General features: G+C 41.3%; 1 protein-coding gene across 1 annotated transcript in view; it reads left to right on the top strand.

The window, feature by feature from the left end:
* Window positions 1–19,451, top strand: part of Myo3b (myosin IIIB) — a 408,218-nt gene that overhangs the window by 245,132 nt on the left and 143,635 nt on the right. Inside the window, exons 25-27 of the mRNA XM_048345752.1 lie at window positions 14,770–14,881; window positions 16,879–17,041; window positions 18,302–18,382. Of these exons, the coding sequence (XP_048201709.1) occupies window positions 14,770–14,881; window positions 16,879–17,041; window positions 18,302–18,382 (356 nt within the window). The remainder of the gene's footprint in view (window positions 1–14,769; window positions 14,882–16,878; window positions 17,042–18,301; window positions 18,383–19,451) is intronic.

The raw sequence follows: 19,451 nt of genomic DNA, 5'->3' as shown, positions 1-19,451 counted from the left end.
AGTAATGTTTTCCATAATGGGCCCCAACTGAGTCTCCTTGTTTTTCCACCATTCTCCTTCATACCTAGACTCCTGCCAGCCATATATATGATGGCTGGCCTACATGCCCCCTTCTTTCTGGTGGGAAACTTTCTTTCCTTTGGTCTTGCCCTATGCCTGTCTCTGGCTTAGACACCATCCCTCTGAAACCTGGACTCCAGCAAGCTGGCACCTCCTCTATCATCTGTTCCCATGACTGTGCTTTGATCGCCACACATTAGAATAGAAAATATACTCTCATCTTTACCCTAGCAGGCCTGACTTCCATGCTAACTGAGCTTTTGAGGAAACTTGAGTGGACCTTATTCACTTTTGTATCCCTAGCACCTTACATGGCATGTTGTCTAATACGTAGTGTGTATTTATTTCCTCAATGAGGAACTCTGTGAGTCAGGAATACATTTGGCTGTAAATAGTGAAGAAGCATTTTTAGCAGCTTAAACCAGATTTTCTCATTGGAATGATTGCCATTTCGTTGACTATTAACCAGAGAATTCTAGGTTTGTGGGGTATTTTCTTGGGCCTTCTAAGAGGGCTTCTTGTCTGGCTTCCATTTGTTAGATACCAGTGCCTACTATCTCCCCACTACTAGCAGTTGTAACAACTGAAAATGTCTGCAGGTGGCTGGGGATGTACAGTGGTAGAGTGCTTGCCTAGAATGTGTGAGGGCTTAGGTTTCATCACTAGCTCTAGGGAAAAATAAGTCAAATATCTCAGATCCCAGGGCAGGAGGCAAAATTGGAGGATCACTTAAATTGAGAACCACTGGTAAATGCTTGTTTGTTTGTTCTCATATAAAAATTTCTAGTTTCAGGGCACTCGTGGTGACACCTGTGACACCTGTAATTCTTGCTACTCAGGAGGCTGAGATCTGCCAGCCTTGAGTAAAAACGCTAAGCAAGAATGTGAGGTCCTGACACACAAACATAAAGTTCAAGGATAACCTATTTCTAGCATAGTTCAACAGCTCAATGCTATCATCAGCAACCTGAACACCTCTGACTTCCTTTAGTCTATCTTGTTTTGTACCATCTTTAGTATGTAGGTTTTCATGGTCAGGAGCTGGTTGCCCCCCAATCATCATATATGAATTTAAAGCAGGAAGATAGGATCAGGATGAAATTCTAAAGATAGCTGGCCTCGGTGCCAATCTATACTACTTTTATTAGAAAAGAAAGCACATTCCCAGAAGCCATTTTAAAAAGATCCACTTCATTGGTTCCACACCATGCGTAGCTGCAGGAAGAGGCTTAGAAAGTGAATAGGACACGCTGGGTTCAGTAAGCAAGGTGAAGTGAGCATGGAAATGGGAGGCAGCCAAACATGCATCTAAAAAAATCCCTAGTGTTTATTAACTGAGTAAGAGAATGAGCAAATGCTTCCAAGTCCTCAGAGCACTAATTTCCTCCTCCTCACTACCTGGTACTTCTCAAGCCTTGCCTTACAGCCTAAGGACAGCACATGCATATGTTCCTAAGTGAGAGCAGGTGAAGTCCTGGGAGCCATCTCATTCCTTCACCATGAGAAAGGCATGTTGCAACCTTAAGCCTCTAGCACATTCTTTTAACTCCTGCAAAAAGAACAATCATCAGTTGCCAGCGAGAAAAGTTCACCTTAACATCCCTGACAGAACTCCAGAGGTGTAAGGGAAAGCTTTAAAAATCAGCCTCAAAGGAGAGGCCAGACACCTGAGAAAGGCTGAGCATAATGAAAGAAAGCTGCTTTTCCCCCAGGAAGTCCACAGTGACAAAAGAGTCAGCAAACCCAAATCCTCCAACATATCCTTGGGTTTTCTTTATACCTGTAGCTACAGAGGGGAGAGTTGATATAATCAGATGTGAGTGTACCACTGAGGCACACCACTGGAGCCACAGCTCCATTGGGGGAGCTAGGACAGCTGTAGCAGGCTTGAAGAGACATCCCTGACCCCTGTTGTCTGGGAGTGTTATTAGTGAAGGATATGCAAAGAGCTACCACGGCATGGAGGACTAAGACAGCTTCAATGCTGTGAAAACACCTGGATGGTATGTGATAGTCTATGTTTATCTCTGAATGGCAGCAACTTCATGGTGGTGTCCCATCCTATGGGATGAGGTCTGTAACAAGTGCTATCATAAAGCTTGGCCCAGCCCCTCTATCCTAGTTGAGCAGGTGGCTCACTCTCTCCACCTGCATGTGTGCTGATGCCTTTTCAGTATTTAGGGAAGTGAGACTTTGTGTGCTGATACCTTTTGGGTATTTAGGGAAGTGAAACTTTGGAGAACTTTTTCTCTCTCAACATTTACATGAATATTGTTATAATCTTCCATAGTGTAATGAACAAACAAAAGCATTTTAAATAGGCTCTTTACAATATCATTGCAAGACTCAAGAGGTGGCCTGGCTCAACTTTCTTCCTGGACAAATGGGGAGACTAAGAAGATAAAGTCGCTTTCTCAAGGTCCTGCGTCTAGGAAGTGGCAGTGCCAATCTCCCCAGGTTACTATGGACTGAAGAACTTTCTGGGAGGACCACCTATTCAAGTGGTTAGGGGACAGGTTGGGTTCAAATCGACCTTCCTAACTTGCCTAAGGATAAGGACAATTCTAAATCTTGCCTTTCTTGTGGATCCCCCCCCCCCTCCCCGCACTGCTGACAGCTGCCCTTCACATATTGAATGATCGGGGCGGGGGGGAAATCTGTCATTGCAGGCTCTGAAAATTTCATCAGGAATTTATTGTGGTGATTGGAAAGTGGGCACTAGAGGAGATGTCAGTCACACCATTCTCCAGAGTTACACAAGAGGTCATACTGATAAAGCCAGCCTGTCTTTCCCAAGTTCTTCCTTGTTCTGTGCACGGAGCAGCTTCAAAAACCAGTCAAATCACAGTAGAATGTGCTTACAAGCAGAATCACAGGGAGCAACTTCTTGGAAACAGCTTAGGAAATCACAAGAGAAACAGGAGGAAGTCTGGAGAAAGGAATCGGGCCACATGAACTCAGCAGAGAGGACTCATCCAGACCTTACTCTCTGGACATCAGTGACTCAATTAAAATTTCCTGTCCTGGCTGGACGTTTGGTAGGGCTACTTCATGCCCCACAATGAAATAGCCAAAGGAAAAATCGATGGAGATAATGATGAGCCAAAAGAAGAGAATGGAAGAGGAGAAGAGTAAGGAGAGTTAAGAAGCTCTCTGGCCCACCAAAAGCTAATTCATGGCCCGTGTGCATGCTTCTTCTCCAGCCTTTGCCAGTCACAGACCTGACTCCCCAATCAAGGCATTTCTCCCTGGGAGGCCAGATGTGATCCTGAATTCCATTCCACACAATACTCCTGGAAACCTGAAACCACTGTCCGGTCCATTCTCTGACCTGAACTTGACTCTTGAAGCAGTCTGGAGCTTTACAGTAAATATCTGTTCATCCCTGAGAGCCATAGTTTAGAGATAACTCAAATGATTACTATCTACTTTTCCTCAGGAATTTGGGAGGTGGAAGAGAAAAATGGATTTTTTTTTGTCAAAAGAAATGAATGGGAAAAAGGAGACAGATGGCTGGACATCCATTGAGCATTCATTTATAGAAAGCTTTCTGCTGCCATCTCAGCACCAGAAGTAGACCCCCAAATGGATGCTATTGTCCCAGTTTTACTAATGAGGAAACAAATTTACACTGAGTTTGTGATAGGGTCAGAATGCCAAATGAGAATCTAATTTCAGAACCTACCCTCAAAATAAAGGAGACACATTAGAAAAAAAAAGTCCATTAATAATTTTCTCCTTATAAAATAGAATCATCAGCTTCAAGTTTAGCTTTTTACTACAAATTTAATGCATAAATAAGCTTAGCTTCAGTTTTTAATTCTTAGTCCTTGAGATTTTCTCCTCTTCAGAGGAGTTTCATTTAAACTCATAAGTGAGCAGCAGCAAGTAAGTACCTATTGCATTCAGAATGCTATAGTAATAGTTCATCAGAAGAAATTGATCATCTCAGGACTTGCACAACACAACAGCAACTTTTTGTTCTGAGGCCCAAATTGAGGAGTCTTTGTACAAATAACAGATATAGTGACTTTTTATTTTTTCTTTCTTTTTTTAGCACATGGTGTCCAGCTGTTGTGTTTCTTTACTTGAGGCCAAACACAAAGGGAAAAAATTAAAATAAAGGGGCTTATGGTAAATAACAAGAACTTAATAAGCTAAGTCTGGAATTTTAGACACACAAAGGGAAATGAGCAATTGGGGGTAATTATCAAATTATCCAAGACAAAATAGCTCTGCTACTTTCATTATCTACATAAAAGAAAATTATTTCTATGGATTGAAATATTCAGACGATTGTCCAGTATTTGGAGTCTCAAGTAGACAGCTTGGGTGGTCACTGACGTAAATTGAGAATTCCTCAGTAAATATTTGAAATAGGAAAAAGGCTGCCACAATAAAGGTAGAGCGCACACACATGCATGCATATATACATATATTACATATATACATACATACACACATATATGTAAAGAGCTCTAGAGAAGAGGAGAGGAACCTCCTGAATTTTTGTTCAGTTTGCGAACTTGCTCCAACAATATGTATTAGATATAAATCCATGTTCTCCTATAGCTCTCATACATCCCTTTCAACTCCTGCATTGAAATCTGTGATATTTATCCAGCCGTTCCCCTCCTGGTAGATGCTAAAATCAATCCCAATTGTTTGTTAGCAAAGCTCAAAAAAACAATGTTGAATAGTGAACATATGTGAAGATTCTGAGTAGCTCACCTTTTCCATGGGAAAGTGAAATACTCCAGTCAGCTCTCAAGTCACCAGTGCCTCACAAGAAGAGAGGCAGGAGAAGCCATGGAGATGTAGAGAGGCACTCTGTGGCTCTGAACCTTTTTTTTTTTTTACATTTAAACACTTTAATCAACTATAATAAATAATCATCTAATCATATAAAAATTCTGATTCATGCATCAATGGTGTAAAATATACATACAACTGCCCCAATATACAATGTTTATGTTTTGATTTCATACCTGCAAAAACTTGAGTTACTAGAGCATTTACCTAAGGTCAATGTAATACTCTTCAGTTACAAATAATGCTTCTACCATTCAAATACTTTCTAAGTACACGTATTTGTAGATCTGTAGCATTTTTTTTTTTGGTACCACCTACAAGCTTCAGAGATGAATAGGCCCAAATGTATCATTAGTTAACGGACTTCAATTCCATCATAAGAGAGGATTTTTGACAGAGAAAGTACATGAAATAAAATGTCAACTTGGGTTTAATGCTTGAAGAGCTCCTACACTTCTTAGTAAATACATCAGAAAATCCTTCATACTCAGATTAATTAGCTGAGGTGCTACCTATTGCATATTAAATACTTCCCTCACCTTCCCCTGTCTACCCATCCCCATAAGAGTGCTTATCTTTCAGCAAGGAGAATTTAAAAAAAAAACAACACACACAAAAAAACCCTGAGGACTGCCATCTTTAGTGTGTATACAGTGATTTGTTACACTAGAGCTTTTCTTTTCCTCTGTAGGTTATTAGGAAAAGCAGCTTGCCTTAGATTTGTACAGCTAGCTGAAACTTCCTTGTGTTCGTGGACTTGTATGTCCTGTATACAGTAGGTGTCCCTTGTGTGTGTAAGTGAATTGGAAGCATGCCCATTCACTAGATCTCTCTGAAGTAGGAGAGAAAGGAACATGCTGCTGGATCACTGGGGTAGATGTGTGGGTCTGCCAGCACACATTGAAAGCCCCCATTTTTACAGATTTATAACATTAATAATCCAGATGCAATCATTGGCTCTGAACCTTTTTCACTAAGCAGGCTTCATAAAAGCAGATACAAATTCCTGCATTCTGCCCCAGAGTTCCATTCAATAGTGGATGGGTGTACAAAGGAATACAGAATGAAGAGAAAGAGTTTCCATTTTTAACAAGTTTTCAGATGCTGTTGCTGGGATGGCCAGAAGACGATGCTGACACACACTAATCTAGATAGCTATTGAGACTATCCTATGAAAGAGATCATAGTTCCAGAGATCCTAACAAACAAGGGGATTTTAGTAGTCTTTACATGTACCAAAGTATAAGACGGTAGCATACAGTCGAAGTATTCTGTCAATGATAAACATACACGTATGTAGATAGGTAGGTATGTAGGTAGGTAGATAGATAGATAGATAGATAGATAGATAGATAGATAGATAGATAGATAGATAGATAGATAGGCAGATAGGCAGATAGGCAGATAGGCAGATAGACCGGCAGATAGACCGGCAGATAGACCTGCAGACAGACAGACAGATACTGCAGTACAGGGGTTTCATGCTTGTTGCTCTACTTGTTTTTGAGATAGGGTCTTGCTTTTTGTTTCCATGATCCTCCTGTTTACATTTCCTGCCTCTAGGTATGTGTCACCACACCTAAAAATTGGTTGAAATGGAGTCTTGGGAACTTTTTGCCTGGGTTGGCCTGCAACCATGATCCACCTTATCTCTGTCTCACAATAAGTATCATTTTCAAAATCATAGAAGTAATTCTTTAGGATAAAAGTGAAGTAATATGTTCTCAAAGGGTCATTCTGTCCAACCACTTACCTAAAATACCTAGAAATTCTTTGGCAGCATCCTGACTTTGTCAAAGAGCTTTCAAAGAAGAGTTCCAGGTCTAAGAGGGCTTATTTCCTGACCTTAAAGGTGCCCCATTCCATGTTCTCGAATGTCTAATTACCACCATGGCTTCCTTCCTAATCCTTACCCAAATCACCCTTCTAGGGCTTCTGCATTTGTCCACTTAGGTCTTCTGGGATAACTAAGTAAACCATCTGATTCTCCACTTGATGGCAGTCAGTTCTCATATTCACCTCAGTCAGTGGTTCTCAAGCTATGGTTGGCTTATTATAGCAACTTGTTAAATTTTAGATTTCTGAGGTCAATCTAGAGATTCTGTTTCTGTGTCAAAAGAATATTGAGTGTGGCTTTGTTTTTTGTTTGTTTGTTTGTTTGTTTATTGTATCACTGAGGTTTGATCTCTGGGCCTCATGCTTGCTAGGCAAGTACTCTTCTACCACTTCAGTCATGACCCTCGCCAGTAATTGTAATTTTATTAATATGTGTCTTCTCCTTTTTTTTTTTTTTTAGTTAATTTGGCAAAGTGCTTACTAATCTTGCCTTTTCAAAGAACCCACTTTTTGTTTCATTGACTGATTATATCTTTCTTTCAGCCTCCATTTTCTTAATTTCTGTTCTGATCTTTATTGTTTCTTTCCATTTACTTATTTTGGCTACTTATTACTTTACTAGGAGTCTGGGTACATCTGAAAACATTAGGTTATCTGAGATTTCTCCTGTTTTTTGTTTTTTATTAGCCATTATTTTTTTGAAATATTTTTCTTTTTCTTCTTTATTGTCAAAGTGAAGTACAGGGGGGTTACAGTTCCATATGTAAGACAGTGAGTACATTTCTTATGCGGGAGGAGGTAACAAGTTGAATTTTTTTCTGTCCATCTCTTATTTTTCAACTCCTATAAGGCACTCAAAATACATGTATTAAAGCTACTTGAAGTTACCCCACAAGTCACCAATGCTATTTTTTTTAATTTTTTATTATAAAACTGATGTACAGAGAGGTTACAGTTTCATACGTTAGGCATTGGATACATTTCTTGTACTGTTTGTTACCTTGTCTCTCATACCTCCCTCCCCCCACCAATGCTATTTTTATTTCTTTTTTAATTTAAAATTTATTGTAAAGGTGGTGTACAGAGGAGTTACAGTTACATAAGTCAGATAGTGAGTACATTTCTTTTGGAACAGTGCTACACCCTTCCTCATTTTCTCCCACTTTTTATTTCTATTTATTTAATGCCAGTATTGGGGCTTGAACTCTATGCCTGGATGCTATGCCTTACCTTTTTTGCTCATGCCTGGTGCCTTAACACTTCTCCTTTTTCTGTTGAACTAGAGATTAAAGTGTCTTACAGACTTTCTGCTTGGGCTGTCTTCAGACTGGGATTCTCAGATCTCAGCCTCTCTTCTTTGTTCCTTCTCCATGACCCAGGAAGCCCAGGAAGCCCAGATATTCTTGGGGAACACATAGTCATTGTTCCTGGCTCCATCTGAGAAGTACAGTATTTATCACACTTTTATGAGTGGACCATGAACAAGACCAGAAAGTGTTCCTCTTGCTGAGATGGACTAGAATAACTTGAGTGTACTTTCCAGTTTCTGTTTCTCCACTCCATATTACCAAGGACTTTCTCCATTTGCACTAAAGGTACAGAATTAGGTAGAAGTACTAAAGGTACCTAACAGTAAAGGTAGTAGAATGAGGTCAAAAGTTTGCTCTTTCTCAAAGGCAGTATTCTTCAAGTTAAATAAGTTGGCCAAGAAATCCAGCACTAGTGATTTGGTGAAGCATGTACCAACACCACAAACAATTGTGTTCTTTGGGGCCTCTGTGTAGACTGTACAATAAAGTGTAATATAGAAACACCAAACAACGATGTTTTGGAAAAACAAACTCTTCCCAAGTTGTCCTTTTTTCATGTATATTTTTTATTTGTATGTAGGCAAATTCATCACTCTTTTTGGTGAGAAGTAACATTTAACTTATTTTTTTTCTCTCCCTTACATAAGAAAATTAAACTTCATTAGTGGTATTCATCAGTTCTTTAGAACAGTAACCTGCCCTGGTACCAGTGGCTCATTCCTCTAATCCTAGCTACTCAGGAGGCTAAGATCTGAGGATCACAGTGCAAAGCTAGGCCAGGCAGGAATGTCTGTGAGACTATTATCTTCAGTTAGCAACCAGAAAACTGGAAGTGGTACTGTGGCTCAAAGTGGTAGAGCACTAACCTCGAGTGAAAAAGCAGAGGAATAGCAACCAGTCCCCGAGTTCAAGCCCCATGACTGAAAACAAAACAAAACAAAACAAAACAAATGAACTCAAAAAACAGTAACCTAGAAGTTATATGACTTGAATAATACTACCTGTTATTATTATTCTTTTCTTTTCTTTTTGGTGCCTGGGTCATGAACTCAGGGCCTGGGCACTGTCCCTAACTCTTGTTCAAGGGTAGCCCTCTACCACTTGAGCCATAGCTCCATCTCTGGTGTTGGGGTGTGGAGGTGTGTGTGCACGTGCATGTGCATGCATGCACACTTAATTGAAGTTAAAAGTCTCACAGACTTTCTTGCCTGGGCTGGCTTTAAACGATGTTCCTCATATCTCAGCCTCCTGAGTAGTTAGGATTACAGCTGTGAGCCACCAGCACCTGACTACATTAGGAGAAAGAAGATTTGGCACTCTAGGAAGATCCTTTGTGATATGTCCACAATTTATTTGATTCTCCTCCCACTAAGAAATAGAACTGAAATCCTTACTTATTGAGTGTGATCTAGACTAAGTGACCCACATCTGGTGAATGGGAGATATGAAAAAATACAATGGCAAGTGGACATATTACTAATACTGCACACACTGCTTTCCTTGTTCTGTTTGAAAACTTCTTTGCATTGCCTGCATTTCCTACAGTATCTTAAGAAAACATATGAATAGATATTTCTCAACATATATATTGTGATAAAAATGAGACCATGGGTAATTTGTTACTTCCTGCATGGCTCTGGAGCACCATGAGTCACGTGCAATCCTTGACATTGTATTCAATGTGCTGTTCACAACATCTTCTAAGATATGTGTGTGTGGTTCTGTGTCAGAGGTTTAAGCCCAACAGCTACCACTTAAAAAATTAATAACTCCTTATTTGATTCCTCTTTCCACTCATGGGAATACAGAAACACAGGCGACTGGATTACTTACAGGTAGAAAGAATGGATTTACCTCAGTGTATAGACACATCTGTGAGGTCATTACTACCTACATGGCAGAGCTCAGGGAAAACAGGATTCCTCAGTGTCTTCAAAGAAACCTGTAGGCTTAGTATTACTTTACTATTGCTTACTTCCTGCATTATTCAACTCATCAAGTGGCTTCAGGAACAAGGGGGCACAGTCTCCCTGAAGACACTCCTCTCCCTGTTCCTTACAGTAGAGTCTTTATACTGAAATGCATCATGTTTTTCTTGTCTCCATTATTGTACACTGCTACACATATATCACTTACCTATTTATACACAGCTTTTGACACCTCACTTCTTTACAGTACTGTTGCTCATCTCTTTCTAGATATGGATATTATCTTCACAGTAAGAGGTTAAGGTTGGAGAAGTAAAAAAAAAATCAAAGTTAATTAAATATCAGTGTTGGTTTAGGATACAGTGCCTATTTTATTTATTTATTATTTGTTTGGCTGTTCTGTGCCAATAGTGGGGCTTCAGTTAGGGCCTGATGCTCTCACTTGGGTTTTTCTGCTCAAAGCTTCCACTTGAGTCACACCTCCATTTCTCGATTTTTGCTGGATAATTGAAAAGTCTCAAGAACTTTTCTGCCTCAGGCTGGTTTTGAACCATGAATCTCAGACCACAGCCTCCTGAGTAACTAGGATTAGAGGTGCAGATTGCCTATTTAGGAATCAACAGTTGCTAAGAAACATTCATAGATGTCTGAAAAATGAGTGCACATTCTTGACTACTTAGCTGGAAAGTATCTTGTTCTTCTTTATAGTCATAGCTAGAATGTGTCTTGCTTTCCTTCATCTTGTGCAATGATGGTTACTCATGAGGTTCTCTTTAAATATGTCATCAACATATTGGGCATTCACCATGAATAAGCCCACAAGGCAAATGGCTATACTTGAGTTCCCCAAGATCCTCCCCTATCCATTTGCCAACTATTCCCACCATCTCCATGAACTCTAAAGCACAATGGTTTTTGCTGTGGCCAAAGCCAAATCAGAGAAGCCATAACTGAAACTATTGTCTTGGAGAAAGTGAGACTGAAGAATCTTGGTTGATATCATATACTGCTCAATTAGGCTTAAACTCCATTCCTGGATGTCTATCCCTGCTGCTGTCATCAGGATTTTGATCCTGAAAAATGTTCTACCATCACTTGAGGTTCTGAGAGACCAGTTCTGTTCCCCCAAAGTGGAATCAGACTGATTTACAGAAACAGGCCCAGAATCTCTAAATGCAAATGTTCCCAGAAAATCTAGCCTTATACTTGCAAAAAAAAATCTCATAACATGAAGACAAAGTTGACTCCAGTTCAGATAAAGTATGTTTTTTTCCATAAACAGAAAGGTATGGAGATATTTGGCAGGAAGAAGGACCATGTTTCATATTTTGATGATTTTTAAAGTAAAAACAGCTCTATAATTAAAATTTTTGAAGTAGCAGATTAGCTTTGTTTGAGGAATGGCAAAAAAATTCTTTGACAAAGAAGTTCAGTTTATTTTTAAGCCTCCAAAGGGTTAGATTTAATTATAGATGGCAACAAAAGTGCTGGGAATATGGCCTAGGGGTAGAGTGCTTGCCTTGCCCTGGGTTCAATTCCTCAGCAACACACACACACACACACACATATAATATATATATACAACCAGAAATGAAACGGCAACAAAAGGCAGAGAAAAGATCTCTGAAAGTTTTCTGAGGAAAAACTAAGGTAAGACTTTAAAAAAGGCTGGGCATTGGTGGCTCATGGCTACAATCCTAACTACTTAGGAGACTTAAGCCCTGGAGGATTAGGCAAGTCATAGCAGAGGGTCACAAGAGCCCAATAGCTATACCCTTATGAACACATAAGATGATGCTAAGTGAAATGAACTCCATGTTATGGAAATGATTGTTATATCACAGTTGTAACTACTTTCAATGTCCCATGTGTATCTGTAGCTTCTATTATTGATGATATTCTTGTATCACCTTCCTGTGATTGTATATACACTATCTCTGTAATCTTATCTGAGTATATTGGAAACTGTGTATACTGGTATTAGAACTAGGAAATTGAAAGGGAATACCAAAATTGAGAGACACAGGGTAAAAAAAGACAAACAACTATAAAAGCAATACTTGCAAAACTGGTGTAAGTGAACTGAACACCTCATGGGGGGAAAGGGAAAGGGGGAGGAGGGAGGGGTGTATGAGGGACAAGGTAACAAACAGTACAAGAAATGTATCCAGGGGCTGGGGATATAGCCTAGTGGCAAGAGTGCCTGCCTCGGATACACGAGGCCCTAGGTTCGATTCCCCAGCACCACATATACAGAAAACGGCCAGAAGCGGCGCTGTGGCTCAGGTGGCAGAGTGCTAGCCTTGAGCGGGAAGAAGCCAGGGACAGTGCTCAGGCCCTGAGTCCAAGCCCCAGGACTGGCAAAAAAAAAAAAAAGAAATGTATCCAATGCCTAATGTATGAAACTGTAACCTCTCTGTACATCAGTTTGATAATAAAAATTTGAAAAAAAAAAAAAAAAAAGACCTGAAGGATTGAGGTTTGAGGTTTGAAACCAACTCCAGGTAGAAAAGGCTAGGAGACTCCCTCTTCAATAACAAATAAAATACAGGACTGGAGGTATAGTCAAGTGGTGTCGGGACCCCTTTCACCCTCACGTGGTGTGTTCCGCCCCATCCCGCCGGGCAGAAAGCTGGCGTGCGGCCCAATGTGCAAACCTTGGCGGTGTGTAGTCGCAAGACGCCCCTCCTCCCCTCACACACTTAAAGAACTACACGGGAGTCGCGCGGGTGTTTTGGGGTAAGCTTCTGGAACTTCCACCGGCTTTACTCAGGGGAGGGGTTTATATAACAGTAATGGCGGCAGGAAGGGGAGGGACCTGGACTTGCTAGCTCAGATTAGTGACAGGCTAATCTGAGCTGTCCATCAGTGATGTCACAGAGCTTTCCCCCAGAGGCAGAGATCACAGCCCACAGAACCAGCCCCTTGGGCTCCGCTGGGCGCCATTATGATATCCATGTGCTCTGAGCCAGACGGGAGGCAGGGCTGGTTTGGGCCGACTTTCCAGTTCCAGATGGGGGGGGCGGGGGGGGGGGGAAGGTAGGAGTGGATAACAGCCTTGCAGCCCCAGGGCAGGAGAAGAAGCAGGCCTCTCGGGACTGCCCCTTAAAGGTATAGCCAGAGCCCAACAAAGTGGTACCATGCCACATGTGAACAAGAAAGCTAAGAGACAGAGAATGTGATACTCTGAGTTCAAGTGCCAGTACTAGCACCATAAATAAAGATTTTCTAAAAGAATATTATATTTAAATATATACATATATTCACTACATAATATAGAATATTTATTATATAATGTATTCAGTATCATATTTATTATATGTAATAAATACATATTTGTATATTTGTAGGTACTAGGGTTTGAACTCAGGGCCTCAGTTTCATTTGGCGTTTTTGTTCATGGGTGGTGCTCTACCACCTGAGCCACACTTTCAGTCCAGCTTTGTGTTGGTTATGTGGAGGTGGAGTCTCATAAACTTTTCTGCCCAAACAGGCTTCAAGCCACGGTCTTCCAGATCCCAGCCTCCTGAGTAGAATAGCTAGGAGTATAGGTATGATTTATTGAAGCCGAGCTCAGCTATACGTGTTTTAAACACAGAGAAGAGGCTGAGGATACACCTGAAAGTTAGAGTATATGCTTAGCATACAAAAGTCCCTAGGTTCCATTGTAGGCAAAAATAATGAAGGAAGAGGGGGCCAAGAATGAGGAGGAGAGAAGAAAGCGGGGAGAAAAAAAATTCTTTTGGTGTTAATAATATTCTCTTCATATCCTATGAAGGAAGGCTTCTGGGTCATATAAAATCTATTAAAAGTATCTGTATATTTTCCTGTTGTTAATCTTTCTTTTTTTATGGTGATCTCAGTTATGAACCTAGCAAGAGTGAGATGATAGCTTTCCTCCTCTACAGTATTGTTCTCTGAATCTACCCAGAAGCCCTTTCATCTGAAAGCTTAGAAGTTCACCAACATGATGTAACTTATACAATCTATGTAAGGAGCTAGGGATATAGTTCAATGGTAGAGCGCTTGACTAGTATGCATAAGACTGGGTTTAATCTCCAGCACCACAAATAACAACAATAACAACATAAAAATATGCCTACTTACCCAGCACTGGTGGCTCACACCTATAATCCTAGATACTCAGGAGGCTAAGATTTGAGGATTCAAGTTTGAAGCCAGACTGGGAAGAAGGTCATGAGACTCTTATCTCCAATAAACTACTCAGAAAAAGACAGAAGTGGTGCAGTGGTTTAAGTGGTAGAGCATTAGCCTTAAACAAAAGAAACTCAGGGACAGTACCGAGGCCCTGAGCAAAAAAAAAAAAAAAAAGAAAGAAAGAAAGAAATGTGCCTACTCTATTTCTTGGGTATGACATAGATTTCAGCACAGAGAGAATTATGGTGTCAGGCTAGCTACAAATTGCTTCAGATAGTACTTTTAAGACAGAGTCAAAAATGTACAATGGGATTTAAATTATTTTTATAATAATACTACCTTTTAAAATTATGATGTTCACTGCCAGGACTGTCTAAATGTCAGCTTTCAAAAAGGATTATATGTTTTGAGTTTGCATGTAAAAGACACTGAGTATGTACTGAATATGAATGAACAACACAGTATTCAAAGGAAAATACCTATTGCAGAAAACATGAAAGCAAATCAGTACCAATTGTGTCTTTTATTACCTAACATGCTGTTAGTGGAGCTCAAGAAATATTTACTGTTAAGAATAGGCTGGCCAGTGTGTCTTGAGCACTTCTCCTACATGATATCAAATGATGACTAGAAATGTTTCCTTTGTTTTTCCTCTTATTTTGTAGATATTATTACTTGGCATTCAGAGCACATCAAACACCTCCTGCCAGCAAAGAGAGCTGTGTCGCTATCTTGGAGAAGTCCAGATTAAATCATTGGGTACTGGGAAAAACAAAGGTAGCTCTTCCTTTATTGTCACTGTGATACTTTCCTGTGTGCCTTTGTCTCTTAGCACTGACTGGTATCACTAGTAAAACAGACTGTGGGCCAGGTGCTGGTGGGTCACACTTACAGTCCCACCTCATCAAGAGGCTGAAATATGTAGATCATGGATCAAAGCCAGTTGGGGCAAGAAAGTCCACTAGACTATTATCTCCAATTAACCTTCAGAAAACTGGAAGTGACATGGTGACTTAAAGTGGTAGAGCACTACTCTTCAGTTTAAAAGCTCAGGGATAGTGCCCAGGCCCTGAATTTAAGCCTCACAACCAACAAAAACTAAAATAAACAAACAAAAAAGAAAAGCAAAACAGACTTTGTAGGCGGTAGAGGTCAAAAAGCAAGATCCACACCTAAAAGTCAGGAACCAAGTACCTTTTATTATGGGCCAGATGAGGAGATTTGCCTGCTATTTGTAATTTGAGAGTCATTTAACATTGCTAGAATAAGATTTACTTATTTGTTGGTGGTACAGGAGTTTAAACTCAGGGCTTCACACTTGCTAGGCAGGGCCTTTTGAATCACATCTACCTCTTTTTTTTTTTTTTTTTTTTTTTTTGCTAGTCCTGGGCCTTGGACTCAGGGCCTGAGCACTGTCCCTGGCTTCTTTTTGCTCAAGGCTAGCACTCTGCCACTTGAGTCACAGCGCCACTTCTGGCCATTTTCTGTGTATGTGGTGCTGGGGAATTGAACCCAGGGCTTCAAGTATACGAGGCAAGCGCTCTTGCCACTAGGCCATATCCCCAGCCCACATCTACCTCTTGAATCACATCTCTACGTATGGATTTTTGCTGCTTAATTTGAGGTAAGAGTCTCATGGATTTATCTGCACCTGACAGTACTGATGTTTAAACTCCAGACCCTGCATTTTCTAGGCAGACACTCTACCACTTGAGCCATGCTCCCCAACTCTTTTTACATTTGTGTTTCAGGTCAAGTCTTCCACTTTTGTCCACATTGGCCTTTGATTGCAATCCTCCAGATCTCTGCCTCCATTTTACCTGGAGTTACAGGCATTAACATCGCCATCTTTAGAATGAGACTTTTGAGCTCACTTCAGTATGTCCCTTTTTAATTACATTATATTCTAGCACACATGTAAACATACAAACAAAATTAATGGCAGTGATGAGCTCCCTTTAGCGTTTTGTTCATTTTTTCCCATTGGATTCATGCATGCTCTTTATTGCATATCCTGATTATCAGATTCAGCATGCATAGCTTTCATTTGGGAAAACATCATGTCCCTACAGAATCTCAGGTTTTTATGGTCCATCCTGAATCTCCTTGCAAAGCCAGGTCCCATCTGGGTGTAGCCTGAAGCACTGATGTTCCTCCTTAGAAGTTAGGTCATTGTGGTCATCGTTGTGGTCCCTCTCTGGGGGACAAGCTGTGGGGGAGGGGGGCATGAGAATAGAGCCTGAGCTCTGTTCTGGAAAGAACTCCTTCCTGGCTGATATGAGGCAGGCCTGGAGAGCATCTGGATCTTTATCCAGATGTATCCTTATCATCTGTTGATGTCAGTAATCAAGGATTGGCTCCACTGAAGAAAAAGACTTATTTGCCCCCAGCAGTCAGAAATGTGAGTATAAATCAAATCATTGAAAACTTAGTTCAGATCATGGCTTTAATATCTACATCAAGAAAAGAATATACTGGGGCTGAATGCTGGTGGCTCATGCCTATAATCCTAGCTACCCAGGAAGCTAAGTTCCAGAGGACTGCAATTCAAAGCCACCCTCTGTTGGAAAGTCTTTGAGACTCTCATCTCCAATTAACCAGCAAAATTCCAGACTGGGAGTCCTGGTTCAAGGGGTGAGCAAGAAAGCTGAGAAAGAATATGCATGAGCCTCTTGAGTTCATACTCCAATGCCAGTGCAAATAAAACAGAATATACTCAAATGGATTCTTTGGGGAATTCGCTTATCATGATAAAATGAATGTCTCCTTTACAGGTTTTTCTCAAATATTACCATATTGAGCAATTAAACTTGCTCCTTCGAGAAGTCATAGGCAGAGTGGTCGTGCTGCAAGCGTACACTAAGGGTTGGCTTGGAGCCAGGAGATACAAAAGAGTCCGAGAGAAGAGGCAAAAGGGCGCAGTTACCATCCAGTCAGGTAAATAACCCACTTCTCATGAACACTGACCTGAGTCCTAGGGTCACTCACCTGTTGCTTTTCTCAGTGGTTGCTTTCTTTACCCTCTCTTCCTCCCCCACTTTTTTTCCCTGTCTCCTTCCTTCCTCTCTTGCTTGTTTCCACAAGTGTGGCTTCAAGTCTAGCCTCATAGTAGATGTTGGGAATGGAGCCATGAGAAACCCCTGTGGTTCCGGACCACAGAGAAAAACACACACGTCATTAGAGCACACTGAATCTAGTGACAGATACACTTGCCCCATCTCCTTATTGGCTGTGCTAGTGAATTTACTTCACAACCTCAATCAATATCTCCAGGAAGCTTCCCCAGCTCAGGTGGACTAGCAAATCAAGGGGTCAAATTCCTAGGCTCTCTCGTGCCCAGAAGAGTCAGTACCTCCGTGGATGTGTATGTCTGTGCCATGTTCTCAGAAACAGCAGTTGTGCTCTGAGCTGGGGAACAGCAATAGTAAAAGAACTCGACCTTGAATGTGGTGAGTGAGTTCCTTTTCATGCTCATAATCCACAACCACAGTGTTCCCCTCCTATCCAGCAGCTTAGACAGTTGTAGAGAAATGGGCATACAAGACAGCTGCTTATGTCTGGATGGAAATATATGAGAGCCACCCCCATACCATCCCCATCCCTGTCTCTTCTCTCTCTTCTTTACCAATCTTCTTTGTTTTTCCCTTGCATCAAAGCTTCTTTCCCTTGAGTAACTTCTTGGCACAGACATCACCCTCAACAAATGCTAGTTGCAGGCCTTCCTCTTTCCCTGGTCTTCTAACTTTATCTTTCTCACCAACCTTTATGTTTTTGTCACTCTCCCAAATAAAACATATCTAAGAGACCAGGCTGGTCCTGTGCCTTCTACCATCCTTCCAAACCCCTACCACTACCCCTGTTGCAAGTTCAAGTTCTGACTACAAGTTTATCTCCATGGGTTGGAATGATAGGGAGCTGTCTCACCTGGTGTTAGAGTTCAAGGTAATTCACATGTGGAAATCAGAGTGCTCTGGAAACTTCACTTTTTGAACAAAAATGGCTCCTTAGAAGCATCTCAAGTGCTGAGCGCTCCTCTGCCCCAACATAGCTCCTGCAGCTCTTCTTATTTTGCTCAATGAGAAAAGCAGGAGGGAGGAGGGGAGGATGATATAGGTTGAAGGGGAACAGCTTATATCAATTCTCTGGCACATTCTTAAATTAATGTCATTCCTAGCACATGGCGTTTTGTATTTTTAGCCTGGAGAGGATATGATGCTCGCAGGAAATTTAAGGAAATAAGCAACAGAAGGAGCGAGTCTACTGTTTGCATCCATGCAGGTAATTAAAGCATCATTTTTTTTTGCAATGTCTACTTGAAAATATTCTGATTCGCTTCAAATGAGCTTGGAAAGGCTAAGAATTCAGGATCTGTGGAGAAGGTCCAGAGTTACTCCTTGCGCTTGCTAGGACATGTAGGAAGCAGCCAGGCTAATTTGCAGTGGGCCATTCTGGGCAAAGGAAGCTCAGAGTGGGTAGGCTTACATTTAGAGAAGAAGAAACATATGTGAAGTAACCTGTCAGGGTCATGCAGCTCATCAGGGATAAAGCCCACATTTCCACACAGGCACTGTGGACTGAGTCTGCTTTATATCCTGCCAACAGGACAAGTCCCTTACCCTCATCTGCAAAATAAGAGTACTCACCTAAAGACTATCTGATTCACTGGGTGCCCTTGGCTCATGCCTGTATTCTTAATAACCCAGGAGGCTGAGATCTGAGGATTGAGGTTGGAAGCCAGCCCAGGCAGACAAATCTGAGAGACTCTTCTTTCCAACTAACTAGCAAAAAGCTAGAAGTGGAGGGTGGAGGTGTGATTCGAGTAGTAGAGAATCAGCCTTGAGCAGAAAACTTACGACCCTGAGTCCAAACCCTAGTACCATACCATCACACACACACACACACACACACACACACACACACACACACACACACACACACTTCTTACAAAGCCTGACTGCCTCTCATCATCACAGAACAGGAATGTGGTTTTCCTAGTCATCTGAGTTTCCTAAATCCAGGGCTTTGTGTGCCTAGCAAGGTTCTGGGGTCCATGGGGTAGGGACATATGGTGGCTCTTAAGGCTTAACTCTTCCTTGGCAGCTTAAGCTGTTGTGATCTCTGGTCACAGGCTCAACTGTGCCCTCCTTGGGGAGAGAGATAGGGTTTCAGAGCTGGTGAACACAGGGTAAATTCTTCCATAGACAACTGCAGCCTTTTCAAGCAGGCCAGGCCCAGCCCAAGCCCAGGCTGGGGCCCAGGCTGCCGGGACTCCTTCAGAACTCTTAGGCCACTGCAGAGACCTGGGGTCTTCATTCAGAACAGTCTGGACAGAAGAGGTACCATTTAA

This window comes from Perognathus longimembris, chromosome 4, assembly GCF_023159225.1.
Source record: "Perognathus longimembris pacificus isolate PPM17 chromosome 4, ASM2315922v1, whole genome shotgun sequence".
Taxonomy (NCBI): domain Eukaryota; kingdom Metazoa; phylum Chordata; class Mammalia; order Rodentia; family Heteromyidae; genus Perognathus; species Perognathus longimembris.
This window is presented reverse-complemented; position numbering and strand designations above follow the sequence as displayed.